This window comes from Lontra canadensis, unplaced genomic scaffold (genome assembly GCF_010015895.1).
Source record: "Lontra canadensis isolate GAN:19392208 unplaced genomic scaffold, GSC_riverotter_1.0 scaffold6, whole genome shotgun sequence".
Classification (NCBI taxonomy): Eukaryota; Metazoa; Chordata; class Mammalia; order Carnivora; family Mustelidae; genus Lontra; species Lontra canadensis.
In genome coordinates this window covers 19,199,796-19,227,160 of record NW_022631000.1, presented here as the reverse complement: position 1 = coordinate 19,227,160, position 27,365 = coordinate 19,199,796, and the positions used below count along the sequence as shown (strand labels likewise).

The window sequence follows — 27,365 nt, the reverse complement described above, 5'->3', positions numbered from 1 at the left end:
TGATGTGTCCGCCTACCTCAGGAGAGCCCCTAGCCCTCCCCACAGGCACCCTGACAGTATCCTGACTGAGGCGTTGTGGTAAATTCTGGGCTCACTTTTCCTTTGTTCTCCCCTGCCTGCCTCCCTGGCTCCGAGGTCTTGTCCTCTGGGGAGATAAGTTAAGTGCTCTGCCAGCCTGCCTTTGTGCCTGGCCTGTTTTTTCTCACTGCCAGTACCTCTTGGATTCCAATTCCAAACATGGTATCCATCTGGGGTCACCCTTTCTTCCGGTGCCAAGAGAGACGCATTCCAAATGGAACACAAGTGTGCCTCCCGTGCTGGGCTCTCCTCATTTTGGTTGGGGACAACAGAGCAGGATGTGGCCACTTTATCCCTCACAGCTAAAGTTTTCAGCCCCTGAGTCCTAGCTTTGCCTCGGGACACGTTAGCTTTTCTGCTGAGAGCCAAATGTGAAGACTGTCCTAAGAAACCTGGAGCCGAGTCAGCTCGCCAGAGCTCTGCGGACAGGGCCAGAGCCTTGCTGAAGGAAAGAGAGAGGGGAAAACAAGTTTAAAAATCCTCCATGAAGTGTACTATGCTCTGCCATTTATTCCCAAAGCTACTGGAAGCATTCCTCTCAGGAAAGGTGGGCTTGGTGACGAGAAGCCGGACGTGAGAAGACTCCTGGGAGGACCGATTAATCCATTTTCTGAATTTCCTCTGTGGGGACAGTCTCAGAGCCCTGCAAGGCATTGGGGCGCCCTGAAGATGAGTGCTAACAGCAGCACCATGAGCCAGCTAATCTGGCAGGGCCCCGTGTGCGTTGGCTGGAAGCGGGATCTGGAAGGCGCCATCTACCATCTGGCCAACTGCTTCTTGCTCCTGGGCTTCATGGGGGGCAGCGGGGTGTATGGATGCTTCTACCTCTTCGGCTTCCTGGGCACGGGCTACGTGTGCTGCGTGATGTGGGGTTGGTTGGATGCTTGTGGCCTGGACCTCATCCTCTGGAGCTTCCTGCTGGCAACGGCCTGCCTGCTCCAGCTGGCATACCTGATACACCGGCTGCGCAGGCGCGCCCTCCCCGAGGAGTTCGACGTCCTCTACAAGACGCTGTATCTACCCCTGCAGGTGCCTCTGCAGGTGTACAAGGAGATTGTTCAGTGCTGTGAGGAGCAGGTCTTGACGCTGGCCACTGAGCAGACTTACGCTGTGGAGGGCGAGACCCCCATCAACCGCCTGTCCCTGCTCCTCTCCGGCCGGTAAGCTCCTATGTCACAGCGGGGCGTTTCCTCCCTCGGCCCATGCTTCTCGTTTCCTAGTGTGTCCCTTTCCATTCTGAGGCCCTTCCATTGAGGGAAGGATGTGGCAAGTCAAACAAACAAAAACAGTTGTTTTTTTTTTTTCCCCAAGCGTGGGTTTAGTTCCTCTTTCTTAGCATTTTCCAAGAGGAAACAAGATCATGAGATAGCTTCTCAGTTGGCAGGAAGGACTGTGTGTGTCTTTGGTGCTGGGAGGTGTGGGCTGAGTGTCTCTTGAGCCTGGGTCTAAAATGGCCGCGCACGCGCGCGCACACACACGTATTACACACACCGGTGGGTCATGCGTAAGCTGCCACAATGTCTGTGAGCTTTGAAAAAGTGGACCTTTTAATAAGGTTGATTTGTTCCTTCCAGATGTATTCAGTATTTCCTAAGTGCCAACTATGTGCAGGGAACAGTGAGGGCATTGAGGAAACAGCCCCAGTTATGTTGAGGCTATCCTCTAAGAGTCTGTGGGGAAGCCATATGGTGTACAAGCAGATAGGGAGAGAGAATATTCCCTGTCCCCTTTTCCATTCCCACGTGTTCTGTTGAGATTCTTACAGACCAGTGATCAAGTACCAAAAAGACCACACAGTGAAGGAGAAGTGATGCCCACACGTGTCTCATTGAGGATCTGGTGGAGATACCTGGCTGATTCCTTCAGGCTGGGTGACAACAAAAATGAGCGGAAATGGTCTTAGTCACGATTAGTGTATGCTCAGTCAGCCCACACATGAGTGTTGGCCCTTGGCTGACATCTTCTGAACAAATACCACGGGCTCCATGCTGTCCATTTGGGAGGTGGTTGTGGAATCTTTGAAATATCGCCCTAGTGGGACTTCTGTGTGGGGCTGAGCATCAAACAGTAAACTATGTAACCTGGTTCACTTGGGCTACCTCGGTGGAAAGCAAGCAAAGTATTTCAAAAGCTTGTTCTCAGTTTCCTTCCCTGCTTTTTGGAGACGAGGAGAAGATGATAGAAAAGATAAGGTAGTAATCTTATCAGAAGGCTCTGATTCCCAGGGTGGCAGGGGAAGAAACCAGGTAAGACTGCCAACCACATAGGGGGGAGAAAAAGAAGAGTTTTAGAATGATGATGATGGTACTACAACAACTACTGGTAGCAATAATGTGCATTGCTGTACTACTGTGTAGAATCAACAGTGTTAGGTATACGTGTGATTTTGTTTGGACTCAGAGTCCTGGGTTGAATGATCTATGAGATTTTTGTGGGGAGACATTTCATTTATGAATAAAGTGAAGTGTAAACAAATTGAATTATCTGTAAACAAATACATGTATAAATAGAAGTACATTATGACTGTTGGCAAAATGTTTGCCACCTACAGTTCCATGCTTAAAATAAAAACAATCTGGGATGCCCCGGGTGGCTCAGTCAGTTAAGGTTCAGGTCATGAGGAACCCAGAGAGACTGTGGACTCTGAGAAACAAACTGAGGGTTTTGGAAGGGAGGGGGTGGGGGGATGGATGAGCCTGGTGGGGGTATTAAGGAGGGCACATATTGCATGGAGTACTGAGTGTGGTGTATAAACAGTGAATCTTGGAACACTGAAAAAATAAAAAAAAAAAGTCTCAGGTCATGAGCCCAGGGTCTAGGGATTGAGTCCGCATCAGGCTCCTTGCTCAGTGGGGAGCCTGCTGCTCCCCCTGCTTCTCTGACAAATAAATAAATAAAATTCTTTTAAAAATAAAATATAGACTACTTAAGAAAGATTCTTCTTGGGGCGCCTGGGTGGCTCAGTGGGTTAAGCCTCTGCCTTTGGCTCAGGTCATGATCTCAGGGTCCTGGGATAGAGCCCCGCATCAGGCTCTCTGCTCAGCAGGGAGTCTGCTTCCCCCCTCTTTCTCTCTGCCTGCCTCTCTGCCTACTTGTGATCTCGCTCTCTCTGTCAAATAAATAAAATCTTAAAAAAGAAAAGAAAAGAAATGTTCTTCTTCAGGAGATTCAGGATGTTATTTGTTACCTGTAGCTTGTCCGTTCAAAGGAGCTGAGACAGGTGGGAGAAAGGCCTGCAGCACATGTATGGCTATGATTATTATACGATATTTTAAATCCATTTTTAACATGATGAATTTGCCATGAATTTGTAGAAGACCTCTTCCCTGTGACGGGGAGAGGTGGGTTTGCCTCCTCAATGTGGCTTTCCTGTCTCAACTTTGCTAAGCTGGAGCTGGGAGAAGAGGTTTCCTGTCTGTGACCAGGCTCCAGTTTTAAGGGAGAATCATTGTACCTCAGGCTGGTTCCAGTTGAGGTACCCGACACCTCAGAGCTGTGAAAGAGAACTCTGTGCCAAGAAGTCGGGATTTCTGGTGCAGACCTCCCCCATATCACATGCAGGCTCTCATCTGGAGCCCTTTGCTAAAACCTCAGATGCCCTTTCTGTTTTATTTTAATGTAAGCAACTAGTCCCTTTTAAGACTCAGAAAAGCCAAGTGACTTCCCCAAAGTTTGTCACCTTGTTAAGCTGGGCTTACTGTTGTGTTTCTGTCCTACAGAATTCTCTCGTGCACAGCCTCCTGGACAGGCAGCTAACTGTCTAGGCTATTCAAGTGGGAGGAAATACCTGTCATCCAGGGGTTCAAGAAGGAAGAAGAGGCTTAAATGATAAAAGGCATGATATACCAATTTAAATGGCTTAAGGGAGCCCCGCAGGTTCATTAGATGTTATACTTTAAATGATGTCACTCCTCCTCCTTTGCTCAAGTGGTCAGATCCCTTGCCTGAGGAGCTGGTAAGAGGATCTTGCATATTCAGCAGCAGCCTTGTTTTCTCCTAATGTCTGTCTGTCTTCCTGTATTCAGGAAGCTTTTCCTTGAGATGTTGGTCCCCTTTTATGGTGACACGAGTGAGTTCACACAATCTGTTCAACTCTTCCTTTCTTCTCTCCTTTATCCCTCCATTCCTACCTTCCTTTCTTTCTTTTCCCCTTCCAAAAATATTTATTAAAAGCACTAGGGACTAAGGATCCAGTGTTAAAATATGAAAAATACTGTTCTTGCTGTCTATCAAGAAAATCAATAATGTTTGACATAGTGGTGAATCACAGCATGATATTTCCAAGGAGAAACATAAGTGCACTCAGAGCATGTACCCGATGGAGCTACTTTTCTGGGGGAGGTCAACAAAACTTCCTGGAAGAAAGAATGTTTAGGCTGAGACCTGAGGAGAAGGTGGAGGTTGGGAGGAGATCCAGCCAGAGGGGACAGACTATGTGGAGAACCTGAGGTAGGAGAGCCTGGCACTTCATTTTCTCTTGTATCTTTTTATGACTCGGGGAAGTTCTGCCTGGCTGTCTCTCTAGATTACTTGGTCTTGTAGGAGCACCTGTGTCTCTCCCATGGGGTACTATGGGCTGACACCCCATCCATGGCTTGGCGTGAGAACTACATCCCCTTCTATCTTCCATCTTTAGGTTGTCAGACAAAAGGCAACAGCTTATTGGCAAAGTTCTTAGGTAATTTGTGTGCCTGCGTATACGCAGGCATTCATTAGGAGCAAGATTTGGAGCGCTAATGTCCCATTTGGCCAGAACTTAATCACGTGGCTATACCTACCTGCAAGGGAGGTAGGGAAATGCGGTCTAGCCGAGCAAGCCCCGCTAAAACTCTGGCACTGTGGAGGAAAGGAAAGAGCAGATAGGGGAAAACAGACTACCACACCGCCATCTGTCCCTAGCCTCATCGACTTCCCAGCATCCTGTTCGTTTTTCAAAAGTCAGCTCAGGTGTCATCTTTGAGAAGTCTACCACCTGAAGAGAACTAATCTCTCTCCCTCCTCTATTCTCCCATTTCATAAGACCACACATGGACTTATAGCCAGTTATGGACACGTCTGTGATTTCCACTAAACTGTGAAATCCTTAAAGGCAAGGATCAGCTCATACCCATCTCTGCTTTTCCAGATCTCCAGGACCCCAGGAGGTACTCATGCATACGCATTTAGCCAGTAAAGCTCCAGAAAAAAATGGAACAATAGCTCCTTCCCCATGGACAGAGTGTACCTCAGAGATCTCTTTGTCTGATCCCCCTTTGTTTGACAGAGACACCTCCTTTCCTGGTATAACTCAACCTTAGGGAGAGCTTGAAGCTGAAACTGAGTTTTCTGGGGGAAAGAGGAAAAACCCATATTGGATCTTAATCATTTTCCATTTTTATTTTTTATTATTTTTTAAAGATTTTATTTATTTATTTATTTATTTGACAGAGAGAGACACAGTGAGAGAGGGAACACAAGCAGGGGGAGTGGGAGAGGGAAGAGCAGGCTTCCTGCCAAGCAGGGACCCCGACGTGGGGCTCCATCGAAGGACCCTGGGATCAGGACCTGAGCCCAAGGCAGATGTTTAATGACTGAGCCACCCAGATGCCTCCTATTTTCCATTTTTAAATACATAATTTGGATGGAGGAGGGTTTGGGTGGCCACTTCCCTTTCTCCACACAGTCTCTTCTCTCCCTTTGCCAGGGTTCGTGTGAGCCAGGATGGGCAGTTTCTTCACTACATCTTCCCCTACCAGTTCATGGACTCTCCAGAGTGGGAATCTCTGCAGCCGTCTGAGGAGGGTGTGTTCCAGGTAATGGGGAGCCAGTGCCGGGACCGCCCCACCCTCTCCCACTGTGACCCAGGAATATGCCCCCCTCCATCCTTCCCCACTCACATCTGTTCTTTGAACCACTGCCAACGTGATGCTAGGGGTGGGAGCGCTGAAAGAGGGCCAGGGCTGCGGGCAGGTGGGGGCGGGGGGAGGTACTAATCCCCGAGAGGCCATGTCACTCCTATGCCTAAAACTCGTGAAGACCACTGTGACCACAAAATAAAAACCCACACCCCTTAGAGAGTAACCTAAGACCTTTAGTGACATCTAGCCACATCTCCAGCCCCTTCCTCCTTCACACTTTTTGCTCAGACCAGCCATATGGAACAGAACAACTAGCACTTCCCTAAATACATCCCCCTTTTTTTGCAAGGGCCACGCTTGGCCCCTCCTGTACCTTCTACCTGAAACGCATTTCCCCCCTGTAAATGAGGTGATGGTATCTTAACTTCCCCTGAAGCTTGCCCAGATTGACCTCATGGGCTTCGAATCCCCACAGCTTCATGTTCCTGTCTGTGGGCCTTTCTATTCCTTCTACTTATGCTGACTGGGACACATTGCTCTCTGCTCTAACGATTTGGTTTCGTTTCCTAACTCTTTGAGGTAGAAATCTGGGCTTCCTCTTCTCTCTGTTCCCAGGGTCCAAAGGACAGTACCCTGAACACAGTGGGTGTTCAACAAAGCTTTGCCAAACTGGCTTGGCAGAGGGCAGTTGGTGCCTCAGGGAACTCTGCGGGGCAGTCACAGACTTACTCCATGGTGGGGGCCTGGTTGCTTGGCCCCTGCTCTCTTCTCTGCCAGTCCTTCAAACCTCAGTTCCTTGCTTTGTAGCTCTCACTTACTGACTGGCTAGTATGTGTCAGGCGCTAAATATTATATTGCCTTACTGATTCTCACCTCTGGGGTGGATATTATCATTTTCCCATTTAACAGATAAGGACGTTGAGGCTGCAAAACATCAAGCAGTTTGCCCAAGGTCTTCATTCAGAAAGTGGCAAAGTGAAGCTGCCTGGCTCTGCTATTACTATTCTTTTTGAAAACGAGTGGGGCACCAAGAGAGTGAAGTACACACGCACATACACACGCAGAGAAACACACACACACACATACCCTATTACAGGGACTTCCCTGTCCAGATAGTTCACTACTACTGGGTTCCATGTGAATTTTACCACTTCTGTCGGGGACTCCCTCAAGCTAGTATATGAGCTAACTCCAGAATAGACACCTGCCAGGAAGGGTCACCTGGCTGGGCCTGTTTCTGCCCCAGCCTGACTCCTGGTCCTGGGAGGACAGACCCTGAGAGGCAATCCCTATCTCACTGCTGGGCCAGCAACCATAGGCCTCCACTGATCGTGCTCCCCTTCCACCACGCACATCCCCACCGTCTCCAACCAGCCGAGCAGCCTTCTGTGAGAACTCCTTCAGGCCCCTAAGAACCTCCGGGAGGGCAGAGTCAGGTCCTGAGCCAGCCAGACCAGCCTCTGTTCCTGACACTGACACCGAGGAACAGGTGGGGGATAAGCCGGGTGTCCTCCCCTAAGCTCTGCTTGAAAGGAGAGACTATAACCCCAGATGGCCTCTCAGCTTGGAATGTAGCTACTGTCAGATTCCTCCCGTTTATATTTTTAGTGCGCACCTCCTTTGGGAGCAATGAGATCCACACGTTCGCTATTGGCTCTGTAAAGTCCCATTTCCTCTTTGCAAATGTCAGGCGTTGTCCTGAGTTATAGTTCATGCTGTCCTTGCCTTTGTGAACTAATGGGCAATCCACAGTGACCGAACCATAATTCTCATTGTGTTTACCACTAATGAATCAATGTTCCATCACACCTCTCAGCAATCCAATTAAATAAGAATTTATGGGCTATTCAGCACTGGGACCCTCTCGTTAGTCACCAAGAACATAGCATAGAAGGTATCGCACAGAAATCGCACAATTTACGTCATGCCTTACTGGACCCAAGCCCTCTTTCCATATGTTACTTCATTTAACCCACTTAACAAGACTCTGAAATGAGAATTAGACAAAAAAGTTATCAAAACTTTATTATAGACAAATGCATATATATATATATATATATGGGAACCAGGCAATAAGCAGGCTTCTTGAAGACCTTTGAGGAAGGATTTCATACAGGACCTGTGAAAGTGACATTCAGTTGTTTTGCAGCATATAAGATTGGTGGTCTTTACCCGACTCATTCATTCACTTCAGTAATGTTTACTGAACATTTATTATATACAAGGTGCTGTTAAAGTGCTTGGGATGTATCAGTGAACAGTACAGAGGAAGTTCCCTGCCTTCATGTAATTTGCATTCTAGTGAGGGAAGATAAAAAAAAAAAGCCATAGACATAATGAATAATTATGTAATATATTAAAAGATAATGAGGACTAGTTAAAAAAAAATAGAGTGGTATACGGAAGGTCTCATTGCAATTTTAAATAGGGTGATCACAGAAGTCTTTGTTGAGCAGGTGACATTTGAGCAAAGACCTGAGAGAGATGATAGTGTGAGCTCTGAGAAGCTGAGGGCATAGCATATTAGACAGAGAGAAGAGCCAGTGCAAAGGCCCTGTGGTGGAAGGGACTAGCATGTGTGAGGTACAGAAAGGAGGCCTGGAACAGAGAGAGGACAGGGGGAGAATAGCTGGAGAGGAAGTCAAAGATGGGATGAGGAATCACATCATGTAGGGCTGGTGCATAAGTCTAAATAGAGCCAAAAGTGTTTCCTATAATGTGTTGGATGTAGTGTGTGAGAGAGAAAAAAGATCAAGGAGGACTCTAAAGCTTTTGGTCTGAGCAACTGGTAAGACGGAGCTGCACCTCAGTGGGGAGCCTGCTTCTCCCTCTACCTCTGCTGACCCCCACTGGAGCTCTCTCTCTCAAATAAATAAATAAAATCTTTTTAAAAATTTAAGAAGTTATTGTGGTCAATCCGATTATTAAAAATTGTGTGATTTGGGGCCGCCTATATGGCTCCGGTGGTTAAACATCTGACTTTGGCTCAGGTCATGATCCCAGGGTCCTTGGATCAGGTCCTACATCTGGCTTCCTGGTCAGTGGGGAGCCTGCTTCCCCCTCTACTTACTGCTCCCCATGATTGTGCTCTCTCTCTCTCTCTCTCTCTCACTCTCTCTTTCTGACAAAATCTTTAAAAATTGTGTATTCTACACCCTGGTCCTTTACTATCCAGGCACATTTCTAGTATAACCCTAGCTTTACCACCCATCATTGCTTTAACAAGGATTTATCAAGCACCTGCTCATACCAGGCACATTGCCTAGCCTGCAAGTGTAATTTAGCTTTGTGTCGTGTGCCCGTAGCAAGTGCTCAGAAATCCCTAGGTGGCTAAATAAATGGAGAGTGGGGTGCCCTCGACTTTCTGCTCCTCAGATCTCCTCTTCCTTCATGCCCTTCCTCTGAGCTTAGCCATCAGATCTCTTTGATGAGTTGTTGTGGCCGTGTCAAGAGCGGCTTCCTGGGCCTGAATTCCAGGCCGGCATTCTGCCACGTGACGCAGCCTGGCCTGCCTAATCAGAAGCTCCTCTGTAACTGACTTGCTTTCCAACCCGTCCTTAATCCCTCTTGCAATATATTTGTCTTTCTTTATTCTCAAAACAAACTGTCATCACATGTCAGCCTATCTTCAGAGCAGTAGGAGGCCCCGTCTTTCTCACGAGATCCCAACAGACTCAGAATCTCCCTTCGCTGTTAACGGTATCAGCCATGGGACCACAGAATGTGAGAGCTGAGGAGACTGGGCCTGGAGGCTGAGGCTCCAAGGGGGTGAAGGCCCCTGGGTGAGTGGGTGAGTGAGTGGATGGCTGGACCCAGGCCTCCTGACAAAGCCCCCCTCCACATCACAAGTAAAAGTCATTCTCCGGACCTCCTTCAGGCAAGGCCATGGCGGGCGCTGCCACAATTTCTTTAACAAAAGTAAAGCTGTTTTTTGAGTAACTCTATGTTTCTCTGTGCTAAGCATGGACACATAGTCTAATTCAAACCTTCACTCTCTTCTCCGGACCCCCCTCAGGTCACTCTGACTGCTGAGACCCCATGTAGCTACATTTCCTGGCCCCGGAAAAGTCTCTACCTTCTATTGACCAAAGAGCGATACATTTCCCAACTCTTCTCAGCCCTGCTGGGCTATGACATCTCAGAGAAGCTCTACGCTCTCAATGACAAGCTCTTTGCCAAGTTTGGGCTGCGCTTCGACATACGTCTCCCCAGCCTCTACCATGTCCTGGGTCCCGCAGCCTCGGATACAGGGCCTGAGTCCGAGAAGGATGACGAGGAAGCCCGTGAACCAGCCTTGCCCACATCTGCCCAGCAAACACCCCCTCGCTCTCCTCTTCCAATGGCCACCAGCCCTCCTGCACCTCCTTCCCGGGCCAGGTTGTCCCGGCCCGACAGCGGCATCCTGGGTGAGGACTCCACCAGTCTGGTGCTGGAGGATTTTGAGGAGGTGTCGGGATCAGAATCGTTCATGGATTATAGGAGTGATGGGGAGTACATGAGGTGAGGGAGAACTAACACGGGCATGGCCACCCGGCTCAGGATCCTGTGTAAGTACTCAGAAGACAGCTGGCACGCCTTCCTGCCAACAGTTGGCCTCCACTTGGCTTGTAAGGGCACAAAAACTCTCACAGAGCCTGTCCTCTCAGAGGACTCCCAGAAAGTGGCACTAACCCAACCTTGCAGTAGCAGCTCACTCCAGGTGCATGCAAGGCATGAGGGGATTTTTTTTTTTTGATTCATTTTTTATTAAGTGTGATTGCATTTTGGAAAATGGGCTTGTTGACGTTTTAAGCAATCAAATGATTGCAAAACTGTGAGTTTGTGCAGCGTTAAGGCCATAGAGAGTGAGGGCTAAATGAGATTTTATTTGTGGCATGTGTTTTAAATGGGGGGGGGAAGCTGACATGGTTCTAATTCCTATCAGTTCTTCCTAGTGTAGAGGCAGCTCTGAAAGCAATACTGCTTGGATTGGCAGCTAGCTCTGAAAATCGCAAATTTTAAAGAGGTTTGTGATAGAGGCTGATAACCCTGGGAGGAAAATGTCCCACCTTACTCTCGTCTTGCCCCGTGGAGAGACCTTGCTTATTCAGGCAGACAAATGGATGCTGCTCTGTTACTATGATCATACGGGTATACAGCAGCCTGGCCTTCCCCCAACCTGTGTGAGGTGGATGGGCACAAATGTGGGAGGACCTAACAGAAAGGGCAGGATTTCCCTCACAGCTCAGGAGAATGTACAAGAAAGGCTATATGGAGTAGTTCTGGGAAATGGTTGCTCTCACATTGCTGTGACATTTTCCTCTGGGACTCCACCTAGCCATGGCGGAGGCCTGGCTTTTCCTGAGGAAAATCCCACTATTGCCAGTTGGGAAGACATTTCCAAGTGTGTGTGTGATGCAGGGGCCTAAGAGACCCGTCCTCCTTTGGGAAGCACTGACAAATTTTTTAAAAGAAACTAGCCTAGGGAGGAAGGTTTCTAAGGTACACAAGGTGAATGAGTGAATGTATAGTTTGTAAGAACAAGTTATGTAAACGGTGAAAGAGGCTGGGGAGGCAAATGGTAAAAGTTAAATGTCTTGTTTTATAGACATGAATTTGTCATCTCCTGTAGTGCTAATGTCCCAAGAACCACAGATTCCATGGATCTATCCAGGACCCGAGATCACTCATTGACTTCCTCCATTTGCACTGGTCACTGTCCTACTTGTCCACTGTGCTGATATTCGCCACCTTTCTTGTCCACCCCCATCCCTGCATGTGAGTCCTGCCCTGTGGAGCCCTGTCCTTGTCCAGCGCGCCTGCGCATCTGTGTACACTCTTCACTCCTGGCGGCTCTTGGTACTCGCGTGTTTCTCCTGGTTTCTTCTCTTTTCCTGGTTCTGTTTGCTCTTCTCTCTTTCCTCTTTCTGACTTCTGCTTAGTCCCTGGTTGCCTCCATCCGCTGCTCAGAAGAAAAAAAGTCCTTTCTTCCCCTCCTCCTCCTTCTTCTTAGGTAATTTCTCCTCCCAATATCTGTCCCTTACATTTTCCCCATTTTATCATTCCTGTATTTCTCTACTACCTTCTTTTCCTCCCCCCCGACTTTCCTGCCTTGTTCTCTCTCCAAAATTACCCTGCACCCCCATCTTTGTATTTAATCCATACTCTTCCAAGATCCATACCTCTCCCTCTGCTACAGATAAAACCATTTGAGTGAAGGTGTGAACATTCCCAGCTGTAGGTGGCTACACACTGCCGGCATGAGTTTTCCCAGACATTAGAAAGCAGCATGATAAACAGAAAGAGAGCCAGACTAGGCACCTGCAGTCCTGCCTGGCTTCTGTGTCTGGGCCTGCTACTTTTTACAAACCACACAACCTCACCACACCTCACTTTCTGCGTTTGAGTGTGTTGGACCAGCTGGACCCCAAAGGTCTTAGTGGATTTACGTAAGAGGGCAATGGATGAGTTGTTTCTCTGAGGAAAATAGAAACAGGCAGCAGTATAAGGGACATAGGCCGCAGGGCTTCCGAGTGTCTTTCAGCAAGAACCCTCTGCCGTATTTCACTACAACTTCTCTTTTGACTTGGGACTGTCCTCCTTGCTGAATGATGGGTCCTGCTTGATTAGAAGTCCCCTCCGTGCTGCATGAAGAGCCTACCCCCTACAGATGTTCTAAGTGAAAGAAGGTCACCGTTCAGTCTCCAAGCCCCTCCGCCCTTAAGACTCCCACACGAAATACCCTTTTGCCAATCCAGCTTTTTCTGAACCTTGAGAAAACTGCTCATATAACCAACTTTCTAAAGTATTGGTATTGGCAGTGTGAAGAGAGTAGGCTTTTTAATGTTTGTTTATTTAGGTAATAGAAAGGGGGAAAAACATTATTTATTTCCAAACTACAGAATTTTGAGAACAACTTGAAAACCTGGTCAAGTTGTACAAATTTCAGATGGCTTTCCATTCAGTCATGGGATCCTTTTCTGGAATTGTGTTGTGGGGTGCTTGGTTTGACTTAATTTGCCATCAGAACCCTTCTAGGGCTATTCCTTTACTGAGTAAGCAGAGTCCCTTGTGATAAGTAGCAATTTACTACTGTGTCCTTTATAACACAGGGCACAACTCACCCTCTGTGCCTGGGCCCTTACCAGCATTGTAAGCTCAGTGCTCTTCATCCTGGCACAGCACTTATGTAAGAGGCAGGAAGCTGGCTGCATTGGGGCTCATTGAGAATGACAGGGTTTCATCACATTGACACAGTGCTTGTCCCTCACACCAGGACTGGCTAAAAATAGTCCGGCTTCCATTAGAGCTCTCTTCGGAAGACAGTGCATCTTTTAGTCTCGTGGTGCCCAGAACTGAATGTTGCTTTTCTTAATGGCACAGCAGCGCTGCACCATAAGGCACTCATGCAGGGTCTTCCAGTCAGACCTCACCTTAACCCGGCCTTCATGACACACTTGGGTTCTGTGGACACTCTCCAGAATGTTCCATTAAGTGTCTTCCTTACAGGAGATGCTCAGTGAATGCAACTCTGGAGTGAGCAAAGAAGTCAGATAGTTTGTGTCTGCTGGCACAAATTAATTGAACACTGTTTGAATTTTGGCCAATTTTGATTATGTTTTCAAGTTATTCTGAAAACTCTGTGATTTGAAGGTAGAAACCATATGTTGCTGCCTTTCTCCCTATTATTTAAATTAAAAAGCAAGCAAATGATAAGCAGATTACAACAGGGAGGCTAATTGTGGTCAGGGAAGGAGCACACAATCAACTGGCCAGACCCTCACCTCTTTTGTGAGGTTCGTTGGTTCAGGGGGAGACAGAATACTGTCACACTATACCCACTCTGTTGATTCTCTACTCATCACATGTAGCTTCCCTCTGTGATGGCTGTAAGGTGCTGGTGTAGCTGTCAGTTTTGTTAAACAGCACTTTTCTCACAGAAACCACTGGAAAGACTCCTGGAGCGGACAACGTGCCCTTGACCGTGGCATGGCAGGAGCTGCCCTGGGGCCTCGGGTTCTGGGTCTCTGAAGGTAGCACCCCTCCCCCCTGCCAAGGCCCCATATTGTGTCGGCTCAGCAAGAGGCAGTGGCTCCCTGCCAGCCCCCTGACTCACAGCCTCCTGTCCCCGCTGCCCGATCCGTTGTTCTCCCACTTGTGTTGTACTAGCCTCATTCACCTACCCCTCCCTTTGTGAAAATAAAAGACACGGGCCTCATTAAAGCCATCATTCTGCCATATAGATGTTTTGGAAACCCATTCGATAGCACCAGATAAGAAGTAGAGCTCTACAGATTCTTCACAGGAAGCACCAGGAGTTGATCTCTTGGTCTCTGCCCCCATAAAACGAGAGGTTGGGCTAAATAACTTCAAAGTGGGTTCATCATCATACTCTAGAAGAAATGATTCAAGGTTACAACTGCCCCTACCATGTCAGGCCTTGGATACAGCTGAAACAGTGGGGATTAGCAGAAGAAGATAAAACGGGAGAGAACAATGGGAAGTGAGGCAAGCTAGCTGGAGAGACAGTGCTGAAATCCTTCCTCTTTTTCTTTCCACAGCTCCTAGAACTCCTCTCCACAGTTACTCTCAAGCTACGTCCAGGGGACAGGCCCCCTTGGCTCCAACCCACACTCCTGAACTTTAAGGATCCATGGGCTGTCTTTTTCTCTGGCCACACAAATCTTCACAGGAAGCTCACTGGAGTGCACACCCCGTCTTACCCGCTGGAGGGCTCACGGGCCAGGTCGGGGCAGGCTCAGGAGACATCGGTGCTGCAGCGACACGAGGGCCCCCAGCAACTCGTAGAAATTTGCCCTCAGCAGCCTTCCTTCCAGGAGGAGGCATGCAGAAGTGCAAAATCACTGATTCCATCCTTCACAAACTGCAGAATCTTGGGCAAGTTCCACATGCTTTCTGAGCCTCCCCTGTAAAGTTGGGACTTAGAAAACCCATCTCACAAGGTTGCATCAGATGAGATAACTTAGGTAATGCACCTCAGACATGGCGTGACACCTCGTGAGCACTCAATAAATCACTCCACTTATTTTCCCTGATGTTTCTTTGAACTGTCTGGAAGGGTCTCTGAAGCCAGCTAGACCAGAACTTTTCACAATTTGCTTATTCATTTGGTTGGGGGTTTTTTTAACCGTTAGATTTAATTTATGGAAGTAGAAATTAAAAACCTAGTTTTCCCTTAAGCTTTGAAGTTCAACTTACAAATCTCTTGCTCTCTTTAGGACCCTAGCATTAAACAATAATTTTTAGGGGGACTTCAACAAACTCAGTTAATTAAATTTCCTTAAACATTTTAAAGTGGGTTTATCAATTTAACACATTCTATTTTACTTTTTCCCTAAATACTTCAACATATATTCTGTTATCCATTGGCATGTAACATTCATACTTGAAACAGTGACTTAAGATAGTTTATTTTGCTGATGCACGTGGGGCTCAACTGGGCCCCGCTGGGCTGTTGTCACTCAAGATCCTCATGCTGTCATGTTCAGATAGTGGCTCAGGCTAGTGTCATCTCCAAGACTTCTTCACTCATGTTTGGGGCCCAGTCTGGGGACACACAAACAGCTGGGAGTCCTTGGGCATCTCCCTCTTTCTCTCTCCCAAGAGTTGGTTCATTGTGTTGCTATTTGCAAAATTGCTGTTGCAATCATTTGTTGCATGAATAGACCTAATGTATTTATCCATTCTACTGCTGATAGGCATTTGGATTGTGAAATTACTCAAATGTTGGGTACATGTATGTTCAACCACAGTAAATACGCCAATCAGTTCCCTAAGTGATTGTACCAATTAATATTTCCACCAGCATGTGACAGTTCTAGATGTTTCGCTTCTGGCATGTGACAGTTCTAGATGTTTCACATCTGGCATGTGAGAGTTCTAGATGTTTCGCATCCTCCCAATTGTTGACCTTGTCATTTTAAAAAATACTTTATCCATTGGGTATAGGTAGCCGCATACTGTTGTAGTTTTCATTTCAGGGAAATTTTCATTTCTCTAAAGAGCAATAAGGTTGAGTAGTTTTTCATGTTTTTATTAGTCATAGATATCCTGTATTGTGAAGTGTCTATTCTTATTCTTGCCCATTTCTCTATTCATTTATATGCTTTTGCTTATCTACTTAAAAGAATTCTTTAAGTATTCAAGTTAAAAGTCCTTCACTGCTTATATATATTCAAATATATTCTCCCACTTTGTGAATCTTCTCTTTTTTCTATAAATCATGTCTTTTTTAAAGTTTTATTTATTTATTTATTTATTTGAGAGAGAGAGAACTTGAGTGGAAGGAGGGACAGAAGGAGAGAATCTCAAGCAGACTCCCCACTGAATGTGGAGTTCAACTCGGGACTCAATCCCACAACCCATGATGAGGCCATGACTTAAACTGAAATCACCTGCAGTTAGGCACTTAACCGACTGAGTCACACAGTTGCTCCTGAACATATGTTCTTAGTTTCAATGTAGTCATTTATCCACTTTTTTTTCTCTATCATTAGTCCTTTCTGTGTCATGTTTAAGCAATCTTCTCCTCCCCTGAAGATATTCTTCTGCTACCCTCTAGATATTTTATTGTTCTGCATTTCACAGACCTACAGTCAACCTGGATTTGATTTTTGTGTATGGTGTATGGTATGGTGTGAAATAAGGATTAAATTCTTTATTTTCCAGTGGCTATCCAATAGACTGAGCACTATTTATTGAAATACTTATCCTATCCCCACAAGTGTCCAGTGTCCCCTTTGTCATAAATCAAATGTTTATATAACTTACAAATTCTAATCATTAATCCAGAGTCTTCAGGATTTTCTATAGATTCAAATATATAATCTGTAAGTAATGATGGTTTTATTTCTTCCTTCCTAACCTATACCTTCCCTTTCTTCCTTTCTCCTCCTTCTTTTTCTTTTGATGCCTTGTTGTGCTGGGTAGGCCCTCCAGTACAGGGATGAATGGAAGGGATAATGAAGACAACCTTCTCTCATACCTGACCTTAAGGAAAATGTTTTCAGTATTTTATCATCAAGTATGATACATGTTATTAGGTTTTTACAATAGCCCTATCAGATTAATGAAGTTCTATTCCTAATTTGCTGAGGTTTTTTTAAAAAATCATAGATGAGTATAGAATTGCATTAAATGGTTTTCTACACTTATCGAGATTTTTCTCCCTACTCCTGTTAATGAATTACATTAATAGATATGTGATTTTTAAAATAACCTTGTATCCTGGAGCAAATCCAATTGTATTACATGATATTTTCATCTTTGCCTATTTCTGAACTTAGTTTTAAGTTTTTTTTTAGGAATTTTACATCTATGCATTTTGTAATATCGTTGTCAGGTTTGATATCAGGGTTATGCTGATTTTCTAAAAAGAATTAGTATTCTCTTTCTTCCTTCCTATTCTTTGGAAGAGATCTTTAAACCAAACAGCTTCATAACTCTTGAGTACCACCCACCCACCTTACCTCCTACTCTGCCTTCTTTCCACTCAGTTGCTCAGGCCCAGAACCTTGGAGTCTTTCCACCCATCTTAGCTCTAGCTTCAAAATGTATCCCGAATTCAATTCACCACCTTCACTGCCACCACTAATTTCAAGCTACCGTTTCTTTCATACCTAGATTAACTTCAATAGACTTAGAACTGGTCCCCCCTCCCATCTCTCCCCTTTCTCCTCCCTATAATCTATTGTATACACAGCAAAGTGGCCATTTAAACATGAATATGATCTCATCACTCTCTTGCTCCAAATTTCAAATGGCTTCCAATTATACTTAGAATAAAATCCGAACTTCTTACCATGTGATATTAGGATCAGTCTATTATGACTTAATAGCACAAAGGTTTATTTCTCTCTTAAAGTCTGCTTAGAGTCTGCATGACTCATGAGGGTAACCGTCATTGTGTTGCAACTTGGTGACTCAATCCTCAATCTACTTTGACCTTCTGGCTCTGTCCCCTGCAAAAAGAAACAGTTTGACATTCCGGTGCTGGCTTTTTGATGCTGTGGCCCAGAAGGGAGACAAATCACTTCTGTCCAGAGTCCATTGACTAAAGATAGTCACATGGACTCATTTAATAATCAACTTTGTGCTTTGCTGATTAAAGAGACTGGGGAATGTGAGGAAGCAAAAGGCATGATTGGGGAGTCCTTCAGCCATATTACATTCTGATCTCATTCTTATGTATCCTGTTTCAGCCACACTGTGCTTTTGAGTGTCCGTCAGGCATACCTAGCTTCTTTCTATATTACGGTCTTTATAGGGGGGTTTTCTCTCTGAAATGCTTATCCCTCCCAACTTCTCCTGGCTGACTTCTTCTGGCCATTCCGTTATCAGCCCCTGTCACCATCCCAGCTAAAATACCCACTCACCTCACCATCACCTTCCGTCCCCTTGTTCTGCTTGGACTTTCTTCAGAGTCTTATTTTCTCCTCCCTCTCCTTTTGGGATTCCAATTATGTGCTTGATAGGACTGTTAAGTGTGTTCCCCAGAGCTCTTACGTTCTTTTCTCAGTTTTTCTCCCTGAAATTACACTGTGTATTTCTTTTCTTGTTTGATTTCTCTCTTCCCTCTATATTTCACAATGTAGTTCTCCCTGGTCCATTTTGAGAAATTTGATGGCTCTCTTGTCAGCCCTTGGGGGCTACTGTGGAGAATGAACAAAGCAATAAACAAACAACAAAAAAGCTCCTGCATTGTAAACGGAGACTCAGTGTTAACCTGGCCGCCCCTCAAGCTAGAGGATGAGGACCGCCCAACCAGGGCTATTGTTCCGTACATGGGATGCATACCAGAGGCTTCACAGGTTGAGATATTCTTTTAATGTGTGTCATTGTTTTTGGTTTTGTTTTAAAATATTTTTATTTATTTGAGAGAGAGAGTGAGCATGCACGAGAGGAAGAACAGAGGGAGAGACACAAGCAGGTTCTGTCCTGATTGTGAAGCCTACTGCGGGGCTCGATCCCAGGACCCCAAAACATGACCTAAGCTGAAATCGAGAGTCATTTGCTTAACCCACCTGAGCCACCCAACCACACCGTCTTTGTTTTTAAAAGGAAGAGACCTTACCTGGTAGAAGCAGGTCAAACCTGCTTTTATTATCTAATGATATATGGAATGGCAAAAGATACCTGGATTCCTATTAGGTTCTTAGATAAATTTGCAAATGTTTTAAATTAAACACAACATATCTTTATATATTTGAAATATAGCATGACATGTTGGAAAATTCTTGACATGATTTGTGAGCCTCCTACACTAACCCCACACTAGAGGTGCATACACATGAAAAGAAAATTTGGGGGGTATAGCTTAATATTTTCACCAATAAAGTCTGACAGAGAGTCAGATTTGTTCTAAGAAGAAGATAGTAAATGATCTTGATGATTTGATCTCATGAATACTTATTAAATATCCACTTGTTGTCAAATACTATGCTGGACACAACATACTTCGGTAGGTAAATCAATCATGGTGTCTGTCCTGAAGGAACTTAAGCTCTACAAAGGAGAGACATGAATCATAGGCACCATGTTCCCTCCCCACCAAGGCTTGACTCCTCCAAGGATTAATCTTTTCCCAGAAGATTCCTCAGTTCCTGTATAAATAGGCTTCTTGTGGTTCATTAATAGTTTCAGATGTAGCTGGATCCCTGACGCATATACAAATAAGCACTATGTCAGTCCATTGTGGAAAACATTACATTAGCATATAAAACCACTATATGACTTACAGAAGTTCAGCAGAAGATACCACTTCCTGTTTCTGGAATCAGGGGGTGTTCATGATGAAGCGGACTTTGAGCCGTGCCTTGAAAGAGTTAAACAAGGCAGAAGCAATCAAGGGGAAAGAAATAATTGAGTCGAAGACCTAAGGCTGGAAGGTATAACGAAAGCACAGCCGGAGAAGAGAACCAATGGCTCTCAGTGACCAGGTGTGGAATCTGAGCTCTCATCAAAAGGCAGTAGGAAGTGAGCAGGAAATTGGTGCATCCCAGAGCAGTGCTGAGGGAGGTTGCATTGAGAGCATCCCATGGAGCCTGGCAGCATATAGCCATTTCATATACGTTTGTGTTCTGAGAGACTTGAGAATATGAAGCCAGGAGAACAATGTTGGCCATTGAAATGGTCAGTGAGGTTGGGAGGTACCAAGGGCCACAACATAGGATGGTGTCGGCAAGAGAGGCAGACACCTGAGAGACAGCCTGGGGAGAACTTCCTGGGAGAGGAGTCAAATTCATCTTAGAGTTTCTGTATCTTCTTCTCCATTTATTCTCGACACCCTAGTTTCCTACAGCCTCCCCTACAAATCTTCACTGAAAAATGTGAATAATGCTCTCAGGGGTTTCACTTCTAATTGGCATAGAATTCATATATTGACACATGTCTCCCACTCAGAAATTTCCCTGGAGATCACAGGATTTTATTTCACTTTTGTTTCACCTCTCTGACGTGATCCTTACCAAGAGTCATTTAATGCATAGCACATGATTGCCGACTATCAACTGCCAACTGACGGTTGCTCAACAGCCTGGAATTGCCCTCGACCCAACCAACCCTCTGCTCTGAGTCCTATTCATCTTTCAAGGCTAGTACAAACGTCTCCTCTCCTTCCACACTGTCCCTGCCATCTGCCCCACCTCTGTCAGCATTAACCTGTCCCTCCAGGACTCTCAGAATCCGATGGGACCACCTCCCTCAGCTCTCATCTACTTCCAGACTTCCTCTCCTGGTGCTTGAGGGCTGGGCAGATTCTTACTCACTGCCCTGGTCCCAGCACCTTACACAGTGCTGTGTGCCTGGCATTTAGTTGGTCATTGTTAGATCTTTGTGAAACTCAGCCGCTGAGCATTTCAACACGAGGTCAGATTAGGATTTTAGAAACTTCTAGTTCCACCTTCCAGTGTTCTTTTCTTCTGCCCCCATTCAAGCTAGGACACTTTGTCTTTGACTCATGTGTGACTGAGGAAGGAGATCCTTTCTGTGTGGTTTCTCCAGGCCCAGCTGAGGAGCTCAGGCCTGCTGTCCCCCGTCTCCTGCCTGTAGACTGCTCACTCTGCTTGCCTGCCCCTCCCCGAAGCGGGTGAGAGGAGAACGTTGCTCACCCACATTGCTCACCACTAATTTCTCCAGTGTGGTTTCTTCTCTTTTCCCTGAACTGTGTTTCTTGTAATCTGATCCCTCACCATTCACCATATACCTTCTATTTCTCTTCTCCTTTTTCACCTTCTGGAGCTCTCAAATTATTTGAACTGCTGTCATTTCTTCATCACACATATAAACACATATTTTTAAACTGTCCTATTTATGCTGTGTTATTCTACCTGACCCAGTAAAACCCACTTTAATGCAACAGGGCCAGACACCTTGCCACTGCCAGCAAATCACATTAAAAAAACAAGAAGGAGATGGGGATGACATAAATAGACATTGATTGACTTAGGATGCCCTATCAACATAGTGTAGGGCTAAGAAAACAAAGTTCTGGAGCTAGACACCCCAGGTTCAAATTTCAGCCCCCCACTTTCATTGTTTGGTTACCTAACTGCTCTGTACCTCAGCTTGTTCATATGTAAACTGGCAATAAAGGAAGAACCCCTCTCATAGGTTGCAGTGAGAGTTTGATGAGACTTAAAACCATGCCTGGCATTAGTAAGCATTCGATATGTTGTAGTTATTATTAAGAGGATTGCCATCAGAATAGTGCCCGGCACGTAGTAGGCTTATAGTGAAGGTTTGCTACATGAGTGTGTGAATGAATGAATAAACGAATGAACATTCTGGTTTGGGGGATCACGTGTCTCCAGCTCTGCCCATTTCCTTGTACTCCCCAGAGAAGAAATACAGCACAAGGTAGCTTCTGAAATGAACCCAGGGCTGAGAGTGAGAAGGAATGATCGTGAGATTGGAGTCCAGACAGGAGGGCTGAATGAACTCCAGAAGTTGTACAGTTGTAAGGGCTGGTAACTGAAAAAGAGAAGGGGTCTTTTCACTGGACTTGGCCTGATGCCAGGGCCATGAAGAAAGGTGCTCACATAGGGAGCTCTCCTTCCCTGGATATTCACCTAGATCTCTTTCTACCTCTCCACCCTCTGGTTCTGTCCAAAATAAGAATCTGTTTATACTGGCACAGGTCTGGATAGATGGGAAAGACTCAGAGCTTCGAGGTAGTAACAGGAATTTACTTCCAGGTAAACACTGTCCCTTGTTAACCTCCAAAAAGTTACTAAAGCTCACCTTTCACAGGGAATGAATAGTCACTTCAAGTTATTAAAATCCAGCGGAAGGGCAGTGCAGGCTTGGAAGGCCAATATGAATGGGAGAGTGGCTGTGCTGCTTCTCTAGTGGCTATTTGACCCCAGGTGATTCCCTCCATCTTTCTGGGCTATGGTTTCCTCCTTGACACTCTGTGGCTTGTTGACTAATCCAGGGCCTTACCACATGTCTGAGAGAATACAGAGGAAAGGACAAATATCAGACACATTTTGAAGAAATTGAGAGACATGGTGTCTCAGTGTAAGTAAGGTATTGGGAGGGAGAAAGGAGGATGATGACTTTTTTGAGCATTATAGCATTCTGAACCAAAGAGGACTCAAGGCTTCAAGCCTGGATGTTGGATGATGGTGTTGTGGCTATTACCATTGAGGAGAAGAGGAACAACTTCAGGGGAGATGTTGAGTTGATTTTGGATGGGTTGAATTTGAGCTGTTGTCAGGACACTGGATGGTCCCATAAAGCAAACTGTTTTGGCTTCACAAATGAAGGGTGAATACTGAAGATAGGGAGGATTTTAGGGCCTGGGGAATGGAAGAACTCAGGCATGGAGATGGTCACATCACCCTCAGACTCCCCTCTGAGAGAAGGAAGCCAGCCTCTCTGGGGTAAAGATGGGGCTGTGATGGTCACCCCACAGCCTGAGAGTGCCCACGAGTGAGGTCAGAGGTATGTTGAAGGCTGGGGGCAGCAGTATATCTCTGTCTGAGAAGGTCACTTAGGACCACTGAACAAGGCAAGGAAGGGCTGGGTGAGACTTCACCAATTTGACGAGATTTATGTTGCAATATAATTCCTTTTATATGCCCAGAGCTTCCTCCGGTGGAGATTTTTTAAAGATTTTATTTTTTAGTAATCTTTACACCCAATGTGGGGCTCAAGCTTTTAGAGGTTAAAATGTAACACTGACAAGCAAAATGTTAAAACAAAATGAATAAATGAAGGCCATCCTGATACTAATGAAAAGACACCAACGCCTTGTTGGAGTTAAGCCTCTCAGATCAGTTAAGCCTGATCTTTCTTTGCTTTCATCTACATCATTAGGATGCCATCTTTAATTCCATTCAAGAAGCTTTTATTGCATGCTTACAATGTGGAGGATCCACAGAGAGAGAAAACAGAGCTCCTGCCTTTAAGGACCTTCCAATCTCTCTGTAGAAGGCTGGCATGCATGCAGTAAACTGCTGACCACCGTTGCAAGGCAGCATAGCTACTGACTGAAATGACATATTGGTGGCCAGCCTTCCTGCAAGAGATAGACCGGAAGTGCACCCCGAGCGCCTGGTAGAGTCTGAAGGTGATGGTGGGGGCAGTAGGCGCAAAGGCATGGAGCAGACATTGTCCATGGTATGTTTTAGGGGGATACTGGCTTTAGCACACTGGGGAACATGGCAGATAATTTCAGTTAGGCAGAGTGGGGCCAGACTGAGGAATTTCTATTTCAATAGGACATGTGGATGCAAGTGCTAGAAACCATCTTGAGCAGGCTAACCTGTATTATGTGGTGGTTAGAGCCCAGGTTCTGGACGCATGTGTCTTGGTGTGAATGCTGATTTCATCCATTACTAGCTGCATGACCATGGGTGAGTTGCTTAACTTCCCTCTCCCTCTTGTCCTCATATGTAAAATGAGGTAACACACGGAATTGCTGGGAAAATTACTGAGGTAATTTATATATACGGATTAGACCACTACCTGGCACTTACTAAATGCTCAGGGAGTTTTAGTTTTTCACTTTCTCTTTCTCAACTTTCTGTATTGGCTGAAATTTTTTCAGGTGAATTGAATTTTTAATCATAAAAAATAAGCTGTTATTTTTAAAAACTTCTTTATAGCCCCCCCTCCCCGTGGTTTCACTGTTCAGAGACTATGGTGTCTGAATGAAGGCCATTTTAAAAAGGTAATGAAATCTCTGGTCCCTTTAGTTCTGAAGGAAAGTGTCATTCCAGGTCCACAGATGGGTAGGAGTCGGTCAACTTGGAACGAGTTGAACACCACAAGGGAACTCCAGAGGAGAAATTTGGGGATTTGAGTAACTTATCTTAGGAGGACAAATACTTGAATAAGTAATTGCAAGAAAGCCTTCCCTTTGAACCTTAGTCAGAGTTTGTGAATTGGTTTGACATTTTTTTAAAGTAATCCAGCACTACTGACCTTTCACTGTATCTGTTGACCTAGCAATTCTCACACAGGAATCTACCATATAGAAATGGAGGTACCAATATAGGAGAGAGATGTACAAAAATATCTATTGTGGCATCATTTGTAGTTGAAATAACCCCAGTACCCATCACAAAGAAAATGGCTGACCAACTTGTGGCAGATCCATACTATGGATACACATCCAGTGAGTAAACTAGATCTATGTCTAATAGGAGGGATAGTCATAATATGTTATTGACAAAAGGAAAATTGCAGAGCGATAGGTGTGCTATAATTTCATTTTTGTTAAAAAAAAAAAAAGCTTCGTGTGTATATATTTGCATCTGCATGGAGAAATGTGTAGAAGGATGTATATATGGCTAGTAACATGGATTACCTCAGGGCCATGGCATCCATATGTCTATAGTTTGACTTGTTAAAATGAGCATCTTTTGATTTTGTAGTTTCAAAAATATACATAATAATGTAGAGGAGGTGTTTTGTTTGGAAATTAATCTGAAGGCCAAGATTGAGAAGAGATCACTCAGCTGCTTTAAGTAAAATCCTGGTACCCAGGTACCCTGGTACCCTGAATCACAGTCTTGCTGTAGAAAGACCTTGTAGGGTAACTGAGCTCTTTGTTTGGGGATCATCGAATAATCCCATAGAAAAGAAGTTAGAAGATAGTGGGTAAATACATTTGCTTCAATGACCAAAAAGAGGGAAAGCAGACATTCCTAGGAAGCTTGGTGTGTTATCAGCAAAGTCCAGGAACAAATCACTAAACGGCATCGCTTGCTATACTTAGGAAATGAAGTAACAATTAGTAGGAGAGCCTACATGGGCTCTTGGGAATTAAGTCATGCTAAAACTCAATTAATCATATTATTTCTCATTTCTCTCTCCCTCAAATCAGGAGATCATCGTAGATATAAAGTACTGAAACTTTTCTCATAATGTGTGAGTAGTCAAGATAAACATGAGTTAGAAATATATGCGAAGGTCAGACCCAGGGTATTGATTCATCTTAAGGAAGCTTCTAGAGGTAGAGGTTCACCCTTCACCTTCTCCTTTCAAGTTCTCGTCTGTAGATTAAAAAACCGGGGTCTATAAAAATGTCATATATAAATGTACACATATATCTATCTATATGTAGATAAATATATAAAAATTACACGAAGCTCGGGGGCGGGAACTAAATGTTCTTAAGGGTAAAATCAGGATATAAGAAATTCCAGACAGGGAATTTTTTTTTTTTTTTCTGGAAGGCATGGTCTTTTTCCCAAACTTCAGGGATGTGTGTTGTGACTTTTTTTCAGTGGGGCTTGCCACAAACTTCACACAGCAGATTCCCTACCACTGATAACACCAGGGGATCCACTGAGTCATGTGACTCAAACAGGGGGGCTGCTTGCCTTGCAGTCCTGACTGGTTGCAGAGCCCTTTCCCGTTTCATAGCTCTCAGATCCAGCCACTGTTCTCCTTACTCTGGATATGGGCCATCAAAGAATTCTGGATGCCTCCAGAACCCAGAGACAACTACCTGGCCTTGGGCATCCATCTTCATTATAGTTGGTGAAAGGTGTAATAGTTTGTCTTTCTCTTTAGAGGGGATGTCCAGCATGCCTCTGACCATGAGACCATAAATTTTTTTTTAAATTTTAATTCCCATATAGTTAACTTACAGTATCTCAGTGTACAAAATTGGTTTCAGTGTAAAATAGAGTGATTCAGCAATTCTGTGTATTTCTCGAGCTCATCAAGATCAGTGTAATCCTAATCCCCTTCACTTGTTTCACCCATCCTCCCACCCCTCTTCCCTCTGGTAACAGTCTGTTCGTTCTCTATAGTTAAGAGTCTAGGGGAGGGAAAAAAAGAAATTCCTGATGGGTTGGAGAGACTACAGCAATCATATGGAAAGAAATTAGGTTAGATGAATAGTTCATTCAGGTTCAAAAAATCTACTCCACAAGAAAGCAAGCCAGCTGGATACAATAAGAATATAGACTCTTTAAAAATATAAAATAAGAATATAGACCATAAAAATATAGACTCTATAGTTTCCCTGAAGTGACTCTTGGGCTGAATTACTGGAGGATTATAATGAGGAACATGTGAAAATGTACTCCTGGTGTATTCTGTGGGAGGAAGGACTCCAATATCGAGCCTAGTCCTGGAATTATGGCACAAACTGAACATATTCAGGGTAGGGTGACCAGAGAGAAGAGGAGTCTGGAAGGCATGTTTGTAGTACCACATAAGGGCACAGGCTGACTACTGAAGTGAATTACTTCTGTAATAGTCTGTCCTTGAAAAGATTTTCAAAGAGGTTGTGAACAACATGGGTGTGGAGGTAAGACCCCCACTCTCGCCTTGTCATCAAGCAGAATTCCCGGTTACCTCTCCCTTCGTCCACACATGCCCCACCTACTTAAAGCCGGGTTTCCCGAAGTATGGGCTGCTGGGCAAGGTGGTTTAAGGTAGCACATAGACCTGGCTTTAAATAACATTAAATCTCATGGTGAGATAGCTATTTCTGTTTTCATTTTCTATCAGTTCACTGATTACATACAGAAGAAAGTCTCTTGACCTTAATCTGGTTTTGACACCTCTCTTGTATTTACCGATCTTCTCTTTTTATTTTTATTTATTTATTTTCAAAAGATTTTATTTATTTAATTGACAGATAGGTAGAACACAAGTAGGCAGAGAGGCAGGCAGAGGGAGAGGGAGAAACAGGCTCTCCGCTGAGCAGGGAACCTGATGTGGGACTCGATCCCAAAACCTTGGGATCGTGACCTGAGCTGAAGTCAGCCGCTTAACCAACTGAGCCACCCAGGCGCCCCTGATTTTCTCTTTTTAATAAGGAAAAGACAGCCCTGGAGCGTAGAGCCTTCAGCAAGCCACAGTCTCTTGTTGAAATTTTAAACATTATGTTCTCATTGTATTAACTTGTGATAAGGGAAACTGGTTTTTCATTTAAGGTGATGATCTAAAGTTTCCCATGGGCAGGAAAATCAAGTGTGGGAGAGT

The 27,365-nt window shown here is 44.9% G+C and overlaps 1 protein-coding gene across 3 annotated transcripts; it reads left to right on the top strand.

Annotated features, from left to right (window-relative positions):
• Window positions 1-14,855, top strand: POPDC2 (popeye domain containing 2). Of its 3 annotated transcripts, none has more exons than XM_032852312.1 (4): window positions 44-1,238; window positions 5,762-5,870; window positions 9,931-10,321; window positions 14,456-14,637. In XM_032852312.1, exons 1-4 carry the CDS (start codon window positions 748-750, stop codon window positions 14,539-14,541), a joined length of 1,077 nt encoding a protein of 358 aa, XP_032708203.1. In that variant the 5' UTR covers window positions 44-747; the 3' UTR covers window positions 14,542-14,637. The 3 variants fall into 3 exon arrangements, with proteins under 3 accessions (XP_032708204.1, XP_032708203.1, XP_032708201.1); XM_032852310.1 differs by having other exon boundaries at window positions 285-1,238; window positions 9,931-10,462; window positions 14,456-14,575; XM_032852313.1 differs by lacking the exon at window positions 9,931-10,321 and having other exon boundaries at window positions 1-1,238; window positions 14,456-14,855.
• The last annotated feature ends 12,510 nt before the right edge of the window (window positions 14,856-27,365 follow it).